This window comes from Coenobita brevimanus, chromosome 3, assembly GCF_032717465.1.
Source record: "Coenobita brevimanus isolate Jiangsu-jjx chromosome 3, ASM3271746v2, whole genome shotgun sequence".
In the NCBI taxonomy this organism is placed as follows: Eukaryota; Metazoa; Arthropoda; class Malacostraca; order Decapoda; family Coenobitidae; genus Coenobita; species Coenobita brevimanus.
Window position 1 is genome coordinate 2,004,431 of NC_136956.1, and position 9,957 is coordinate 2,014,387.

The 9,957-nt window shown below is 41.7% G+C and overlaps 1 protein-coding gene and 1 non-coding gene across 2 annotated transcripts in view; both read right to left on the reverse strand.

Moving 5' to 3' along the window:
- Positions 1-9,671, reverse strand: part of LOC145393899 (uncharacterized) — a 29,986-nt gene extending 20,315 nt beyond the window's left edge. Inside the window, exons 1-5 of the mRNA XM_080267935.1 lie at positions 9,641-9,671; positions 9,075-9,077; positions 4,956-5,074; positions 2,261-2,428; positions 1,112-1,207 (exon numbers count right to left, since the gene is read on the reverse strand). Of these exons, the coding sequence (XP_080124061.1) occupies positions 1,112-1,207; positions 2,261-2,428; positions 4,956-5,074; positions 9,075-9,077; positions 9,641-9,671 (417 nt within the window). The remainder of the gene's footprint in view (positions 1-1,111; positions 1,208-2,260; positions 2,429-4,955; positions 5,075-9,074; positions 9,078-9,640) is intronic.
- LOC145394593 (5S ribosomal RNA) lies at positions 7,617-7,735 on the reverse strand. Its single transcript, XR_013896456.1, has one exon. It is a non-coding gene; the product is annotated as a 5S ribosomal RNA (ribosomal RNA).
- Positions 9,672-9,957: the final 286 nt, after the last annotated feature.

Below are 9,957 nucleotides of genomic sequence, written 5' to 3' on the forward strand. Positions count from 1 at the left end.
GGGGTTGCAGCCTTGCCACAGTATTTCACACACAAAACAGTTATCACTCCACTTAATATCACACAATGCACTACAGTACTGTATTTGTTGCACACTTGCACTGTTATCTGGTGATAGCAATGGTGTTTCAATGGCCTTGCATGTAGACGGAATAAATGGGAGATGATCAAAGGGTACTGTATCTAAACACTGGGCGGCCATTTTGGCTTAAATGTCTGACTGTTTGCTTGTGCAGGTGGTGCCACATACACATAGGACTGTCATAAGCAGCCACCAATTACTGTACAAGCAAATTTCATGACTTAGCTTGAAACAGGGTGTAACTTTTACTTTATCTTTCTATCAAATGATCACCTACCAAACTGTCATACACTGAGTCGTGACTGTACTGAGCTGGAGCAAGAAAGTAATGCTAGAACATGATGCAAGTCATGAAGAAGTGCTGTGGAAAGATTGAACAGCCACCTTCTACCACTGAGGTACATGAAATCAGTTTGAAAAGGAGTCTGGGCCAAAGATAAGAAGAAATAATTAAAGGTGAACTGCCTTAAGCATGCATATACCCACCTCATCTGGATGTGATAGGAAGCGTTAGAAGAAACACATTGAGGTGGTCTGGCCATGTGGAGAGGATGGAGAGTGAAAGACTGATGAGGAAAGTGTATGTGAGTGAGGTGGAGGCAGGGAGAGGGAGGGGGAGGCCAAGGATGAGATGGAGGGATGGAGTGGAGAGGTATATGAGAGAGGGAGGTGTGAGCTGGAAGCAGGGCAATGAAATGGCGGGGGACAGGGCAACATGGAGGCTATTTGTTTGTGGTCACCCCTTACGGGAATAAGGCATCATGTTCTAGCATTACTTTCTTGTTTCTCCTAATGCTTCCTATCACATCCACATCCACACCACAATGCTCCTTCACTTCCTCATTTGTCAGTCTGTCTCTCCATGTGACTCCACATGCTCCTCTCAAATAACTCACTTCCACTGCTCTCACTCCTGACATCTCTCCCTCCAACAAGGTCCAAGCCAACTGCTTACCTGTGGTTAATGGGTCTGCTCCACCAGAGAGACTAGGTTAAGCAAAACAATACAGTACAGGTCTCTCTCTCTCACCTTAGTGCGCTGCACGTCGTCACCTCGCAGAACCAGACTCACTTCCCGGTAGAACGCCAGATGACGCTTCTCCATGTGAAGAGGCAGGTCCATTATCTGGCCGGGGAAGGAAGGGTCAGCTCAGTGCATGACAGGACATATTAAATAAGGTGTGGCAGGTCCATTACCTTGGTGGGGGAGGATCAGATCCGGGTACATCACAGCAAGTTAGGTTAGGGCTGACTGGGGAGAGTAGGTTAGGTTACATAAAGTGGAAAGGTTAGAGAAAAAATAAATAAAAAGAGAGAGAGAGAGAGAGAGAGAGAGAGAGAGAGAGAGAGAGAGAGAGAGAGAGAAGAAGAAGAAGAGGAAGAAGCAGAAGGCTCAAAGGCTACGAGTGTACAAAAATGTTGGACCTTTCTAGAAAAAGATAAACAAAAGAGAGCCAAATTCAAGATCCATTCAAGAGAACTTAGACAATTGCACTTACCGTAAATAATCTGAAAAGAGTGGAGATCACGGGCTGAGGAAAATATAGACAGAGGATAAGGATTCTAGATTTAACCTGCTGCGTACACCACATGAGGGACTGAGAGTACCAGCTGATTCTTGCATTGCACAGCTGGAGAGAACTTGGGTGAGTGTGAGTTGCTCCATGTAGACAATTTTCCAGTAACACCCAATTGTTCACAGATTAGGTATGGTTAGGGTAAGATGCATATGAATGTGTGTGTGTGGATGAGTAAATTGGGAGTGTGTCGTCCTGTCTCGGCTACCTCCATTTCTTTGCGGGAAGCAGCCTAGGTATATAGATAGATAGATAGACAGAGGTTAAGTTAGGTTACAGTAGGACAGATTAAGTTAGTTTGGGTTAAGGTTAGAGAGAGATAGACAGAGGTTAAGTTAGGTTACAGTAGGACAGATTAAGTTAGTTTAGGTTAAGGTTAGAGAGAGATAGACAGAGGTTAAGTTAGGTTACAGTAGGACAGATTAAGTTAGTTTAGGTTAAGGTTAGAGAGAGATAGACAGAGGTTAAGTTAGGCTACAGTAGGACAGATTAAGTTAGTTTAGGTTAAGGTTGGTACAGCACACCCTTGTTTTAAGAGGAAGAAAATTTGAAAAAAATCCCTCTCATTATAATTTACCCTACGTCGAATTTCTCTCTCTCACCTCAGTGGACGTGAAGCAGCAGTAGGCACAGTGGAAGTGTATGGTGGGGATGTCCTTGGCAGCCAGTGGACACCCAGGCATGTGACAGGCACCCCCGGCCACCACTGTGAAATGTTCCTTGTGGGTCTCGAACACGTGCAGGCGGTAGTGCGACAGGGCCTCACGCACCTGGGTTGGGTGACATTAGGTTACATTAGATTAAGCTGGGTTAGGCTGGGTTGGGTTACATAAGATTAGGTTGGGCTGGGTTGGGTTAGATTTGGTTAGGCTGGGGTGGGTTACATTGAATAACAGATTTAGATAGGATGGGTTATGTTAGGCTGGGATGGGTTACATTAGGTTAGGTTGGGTTCCATTAGGTTTGGCTGGGTTACATTTAAATCTGGTTAGGTTGGGTTATGTTAGGCTGGGTTAGGTTAGGTTAGGCTGGGTTGGGTTACATTTGATTAGGTTAGGCTGGGTTATGTTAGGATGGGGTGGGTTGGATCAGGATAGTCTTATTTTTTTCATTTTTTTTTTTAATGCATGGAAGAAGGAACCAAAGGCCAGAAGCCAGCTGGATTGTTTCCCCCAAGAAAAAACAAAATAACAGAGCCAAAATTCAAGATCCATTCATCTTGAGAGGCCTGGTCACATGTTAGGTAATGTATGGCTGGGTTGGATTGGGTTAGGTTGGGTTATGTAAGAGTATGTTAGGTCAGACATTGCTATACCCCTTGATTTAGATGACATATATTCAATCCTCACTTAAAAGTACATTATGAGTGAAGGAAAATGGTACGGTACTTATTGTTCCTTGCAGGTTTGTGATGGATTATATTCTGTTCACTTTATGAAGGCATAAAACTGCCATACCTCATCTTGAATGTTGACTTATTTTAAGAGATTAACACTAGAATGTGCTATACTGTTTTTACTCTAACCTGACCTAAAACTGCCACCTCTTCATCTTGAATGTCTAGTTGTAACAATGGCTTAACATAAGAATATGATGTTAGTCATGAAGAAGTCCTGTGCTTTGGGAAGGATATCAAACTGTCACACTGTCTTCTTCTGCCACCGAGATAAGTGAAATAACTGGCAAAGGGCCAAAATCTGGACCAAGTTTAGGTTAAAAGAATATTATTGTTGTTGCTGTTGTTGTTGAGCAACCCCATTCTGTCTGGCCAAGCAGACTCATCATCCACACTCAAGCAACCGCCCGTGTAGTGAACTGATGTTCCCTTATGGCTGACAGCACCTCACTGCAGCAAGGTGTGAGGAATAGTGTGGAAGTTTGGTTCCTTGATGGACACTGCATTTGTGTCTCTCCACCCGGTTCACAGAGGCATCGTAGTAGGTTCCACTTCACCCTGTTATTTGATTACCACCCAACACTGTAAATGGTTTCTTACAGGAAACCATTAGGATTGTCACTCAATGTAAAGCCACCTGGAGTGGAAGGAAGAGTAATAAAAAGTGACAAGAAGGACAGTGAAAAGTAGGAAGAGGTCCAACACAGAGATGGTATGAAAAATGGGAAGGAAGAAATAGGCAGCACTACATTAAGTGAATGGATGATGGTCACCACCACTTACCACCTTATCATTCTAATTACTGTTTTTATCATGCTGCCAAATAACAGATTATTTAAAACCATAAATGTGTCTAGTCAATGTATTAATTTGGCTTATTACACTAATTCCTGCTGGCCTTCTGTGACAATGTTACTCACAGTGTTGGGATGTGCTGACTGGTAAATAAGAATCTAGACTAAATAAAATCACATTAACTATTGATTAGAATCTATCTACAGCCAGATGCCTTAATCCAAAAAGGGGTGGCCACAGACAAGTCACCTCCATGTTGCCCTGTCCCCTGTCATTTTGCTGCCCTCCCCCTAGCTTACACCCCCCTCTCTCATACATCTATCTACCCCATCCCTCCATCTCATCCTCAGTCTTTCCCTCCCTCTCCTCCCCTCCACCTCCTACATAAACACTCTCCTAGTTAGTCTCTCACTCTCCATGCTCTCCACATGGCCACACCACCTCAATGTATTTCTCCTAGAATCACTTAGATAGATAAAAAAAAAATCCCATTAACTATCAGCTGGAAACACCCACATGAATAAAGTACAACCACACTGATTATCATTTGGAATCAGTCACGGAAAAAAAGGGAAAATCACATTATGTATTGATTCCTGACTTAACTAATCCTCACTCTGTCTATCTATATATCTATAGCCAGATGCCATACTCCTGTAAGGGATGGTCGTTTGTCTTTAAGTTAGCTGTTTTACAGAGAGGGGCACTAACCCTCTGCCAACCCACTTGCTGACACATAGGGAACACATATGGGTTGGTTATATGGTTGCCACCCAGTGGTTTTCAGGCTTACGGGAAACCATTAGGCTTGTAGCTTAAAGCAAACCCACCTGAAAAGGAAAGAAGAGTAATAAAAAGTGACAGGAAAGATGGGATACCTGAGAAAAAAGAAGGACAGACACAGAAAAAGAATGATAAAGGTGAAGGAAGACGTAGGGAGCACTACATAAAGTGAATGGATGATGGTGAGAAACAGGAACAATGGAGGGCAGACACAGAAAAAGAATGACAAAAGTGAAGGAAGACGTAGGCAGCACTACATCAAGTGAGTGGATGATGGCCGCCACCACCTACCACCTATCCATGCCAATTAAATGCCAGCTCACCTGCAGGAAGCACGCAGCACAGCGGCGGCACTGCAACACGCCCACTCGGATGCTTGGCTCTCCGTCCTCACGGTCGAGTGTGGCAAGTGCCGGCAAGAACTGACTGCCCAGGATCAGATCTGTGGGGAGGCAGTAAGTGAATTAGATTTTTTTTTTTTTTTTTTTTAATGCAAGGAAGAAGAAACCAAACACTAGAAGCCCACATGATTGTTCCCTCCAGGAAAAAACGAGATAAGACAGCCAAATTCAAGATGTGTTCATTTCGAGAAGCCTGGACACACTGTATCTGAAAGACTGGAGGCCATAGGCAGAAGGAAATACAGACAGGATGACAGTTGCAGATGGGGGGGATTAACTCAAAATTTTACCCCAGGATCAGGTTAGATCTGATGGAAGGTACCGGTACAGACTAATATTTTTACTCCAGGATTAGGTGTGTGTTGGGGAGGTAAAATGAGTTAGATTTGGGGGAAGGGATTAACAAATATCTTAATCCAACGATCAGGTTTGTGGAGACTGCAAGGAGGAAGGGATTAACTTGCCAACAATTCAACAAAAGTCCTTCATCTCCCCTGCTGTCCTTGGAAATAAATGATGATGCACAGAAGGATAATTTCAGCTTGCAGTCCACCAGATTTATATTTAGATGAGTCTTGGGTTGCAAGAATTACTACTACTACTACTACTACTTCTACTACTATTACTGCTACTACTACTGCTGCTACTACTACTACTATTACCACTACTGGTACTACTATTACTACTACTGCTACTGTTACTATTACTACTAGTACAACTATTACTAGCTACCACCACTATTACTACTAGTGCTACTCATATGTCACTTTAAAGAAGACACAGCAGTTGTAAAAGCAGATTAATGCCATACTAGAATTTGATGTTAGGCATGAACTGCTTTGGAATGGATGTAGGGCCATAGTATTATCTTCTTCCTCCAATGCGTTACATGTTATAAGCTGCAAAAGGACACATATCTAGGCCAAGTTAAAGTTAAGAGAATACAGTTGTAGTACCATAACAGATTAACATTAGAATCTGGTGTTAATCATGAAGAAGTGCTATGGAAAGGATGTAGGGCCATAGTATTATCTTTTTCCTCCAATGAGTTCCATGATATAAGCTGCAAAAGGACTAGAATCTTGCCAAGTTAAAGTAAAAGTGGCATAGCAGTAAAAATCACCCAATAAAAGACATCACATGACTTTTTTTTTATTTTTCTTTTGACTGATGAGTTGAGAGGATGGATGGGACTATAGTGTATTGGTGCTTTGATGAGGAGGGGCAGATTGAGATGGTTTGGGAGGAAGGATGGGACTGGAGTGTATTGGTGCTTTGATGAGGAGGGGCAGATTGAGATGGTTTGGGAGGAAGGATGGGACTGGAGTGTATTGGTGTTGTGATGAGGAGGGGCAGATTGAGATGGTTTGGGAGGAAGGATGGGACTGGAGTGTATTGGTGCTTTGATGAGGAGGGGCAGATTGAGATGGTTTGGGAGGAAGGATGGGACTGGAGTGTATTGGTGCTTTGATGAGGAGGGGCAGATTGAGATGGTTTGGGAGGAAGGATGGGACTGGAGTGTATTGGTGTTGTGATGAGGGGCAGATTGCGATGGTTTGGGCATGTGGAGAGGATGGAGGATGACAACTGGGTGCGGAAGGTGGCAAGTGTGCATGTCGAGGGAAGGGTCGTGACAGGCAGACCAAAAAAGACTTGGGACAAGATCATAATGTGTGACCTCAGGGATAATGGACTGAATAGGGTGGTTGCCAGAGACTGAGCAGTGTGGAGAGCTGCCATTAGGTGACCAAGTCCAACGCACACAAGCATGATGGACCCTTTATAAATGATACGATAGAAATGCTATCTCCAAGCAAATTTGTTCAGTTAATTTTTTGGAAATGCACCCTACTAGCGGATAGGGTACTAAAACTAATAAGCCCACCACCTAGCTTATGCAGTTCAAGGCAATTTTTCTTATATAAACATCCTACTTTTTTTTTTCAGTAAATATGGAGGGGAAGGAGCGATTTTTCCAGCTCTTGCTTCCATCATTATTGGATCTACATTACAGTGAGCCAATCTAGCCAAGCCTGACCCAACGTAACCAAACTGAACCTAATCTAATCTGCTGTAATCAAACTGAACCTAACCTAACTGAATCTGACCTAACCTAACCACACAACCTAAGACCTAACCTACCCTAACTTAATCTAACATAACCGAACCTACTCTAAAGTTACTCAATTTTAACATCATAACAGATGGAGTTAAGAGTTCGACCAAACCGATCTCTTTATTTAAAAAAAAGGAAATAAAAAATCCAGCATACAATTACATAAGGGAAGCTCCATATAGCATTACAAACTAAGTGCAGAGCATATTAATTTCAGTGTCTTTTTAGTCTAATTCCGAAGAAATACCACAGAGGGTTAACAAGTGATATTTTGACATGGAAGAGTCATCAACAGTGTTCACTACCATCCTTGAATGCTGTGTGGCTCTTTAATAAAATATTAATCATTTTTCATTCATTCATTGCCAGACGCCATGTATCTCAGACAGGGTGGCCAAGGGCTTAGAGTTAATTGTTTTACAGGGAGGGGCACTAATCCTCCACCAACCCCACTTGACACGTGGGGATGCCAACAGCATCTGGTGTTCTCAGGCGGTCACCCATCCAAGTACTAACCAGACCCAACGTTGCTTAACTTCGCTGATCGGACGGGAAGCGGTGTACTCAACGTGGTATGGCCGTTGGCATAAAATATTAAAAAAATAAAAAATAAAATAAACTCGCAGCAGGAAGGAATAAATATATTGTAATGCAATTTTTGGAAATATGCCCAAAGATGACACTGAAATTATTATGAAGAATTTAATTAATTCTTAGCACCTTCTTTTCCAAATAAATCTATCACAAATGCTTTTACACATTAAGTAAATGAGGATTTTGGGAAGATTCTTCAGTTTTATCTCCATTCTTTCTTTACACTTGCTAAAATGAACTTCCCTAGTCTAATTTGCCCTAACCTAACCTAACTCAACCCAACCTAACCTTGTTGCATGAAGCTTTACTGAGCATAAGTTGACAACACAGACCTGAAACAAGAGAAATCAGTATTAGGCTAATGAAAGTGAGAATACAAAACTAGTTAACAGAAGAGATAACGTGCTTTACAAAACAGGAGCTACTGCACTTGAGTGAATGCATAAATGAAGGCAGCAATAAATATACACCAATATTGTCCACCACAAACCTAACCCAATGCAACCCAACCTAACCTAACTTAATCAATTTTAACGAAGACGCAACAACAGACAGCCAGGTGCCGGACAATCCCGACACCCACTTATTTACTTTTAAAACTGACCAGATTAAGTTCAGCCCCTGTTGAGTGTAATTCTGAAATGAAACCAATATTACTGCAAGTTTTTTCTTTTTTTAATGAGAAAAGTTAAGTGAATTAAGCCTTTCATTAAAACCCTACATAGCTTGATGGCTCTCTGAGGTTGAGAAATTGTCTATAGGCTACCCTTTTTACTCTAACTTGGCCTAAAATTGTCATCTCACCATCTTGACTGCTGGTTTGTAATAAAGGATTAGCACTATAATATGATGCTAGTCACGAAGAAATGCTATGGAAGGAATGTAAAGCCATAGTCTATATTTATCTACCTATTTATAGCTAGATACCTTAATGCCGTAAGGGGTGGCCACAAACAAAATGCCTCCATGTCATCCTCTCCCCTGCCATTTCGCTGCCCTCCCCCAATCTTACACCCCCATTTCTCATAAGCCTCTCTACTCCATCTCATCATAAAGAATAACAATCAGGGCCAAGCAAAAGTACGGTGAGAAGAATATAGTAACAGTAAACATTCAATTAAAAAAAAATACCACAGACATAATTTGGCTGATGGAGTTTAAAAAAAAAAATTACTGAATATTTTTGAACTCTGAGCAACCATGGAGCCATCTTTGAGTAAAATCATCCGGTAATGCAACTGCGAATAATAATTTGATAATGGCTGAAGAGAAAGAAAATATTAATGGAAGCTTAGAATGGGAGGAACTAACAAAATATGGCCATTGGTAACCCGCTAAATACTTGATGGTTTTCTAAAGCTGACCAAAATTCTTACTCTTAAGAAAAAAATAATCTTGCTTATGGAAATGAGAGGGAATTATTACTCTATGTTTTACGGCCTTTATCTACCCTCTAAATTGCTTGGTGACTCTCCAGAGTTGACCAGAATTGCCTGATTGTTGCAAAAACTAAAATAAAAGTAACGTAAGCTGGCTGGGAGGGTTAAAATGGGCGATATCACTGAGCAGCAACCTTTAAAGCAGAGCCGAGTTTGCCACCCCTAAGCACTGCCGTGTTTCCTAAGTCAGAATCCTCCACTAACCATTATTTCTCATTTCTACTTCCCATTTCCAACGCCTGGGTTGAAAAATGGCAGGAAAATGGGGCAAAAATGGGACGAAAGCAAAAACTGAGGTCAAACTTAACCTTCACAATCTGAGCCGAGTTCGCTCTCCCTATACATTGACGTGTTTTCAGAGCTAGAATTTCCTATTAACTATTATTTACCAATTTAGCAACAAATTTTAGATGTCCTACTTAAAACTTGGCAGGAAAATGGGATAAGGAGAGACCAACCTTCAAAGGGAGTGGTGCCGAAGTCGCTCATGCTGTGTCAGGCCGGCCAACCCCTGTAACATAAACAAAACATATATACCACAATTCAAATACCACAAATACCCTTAAAACACCCTTAAAATTGCCCAAAAACATGATGAAATGGTTTTAGGGGAATATTGTATATGTATACGATTGGGGGATTGCTGAAATATTGGTAAAATTTCGAGTGTTACATGCTAAAATAACCGCCGGTTCGGAAGTGTTGGCAGGACCTAAAGCAAAACATGATATCATTTGGTGTAAACTTTGCCAAAATCCCCATGAAAACCCCCATT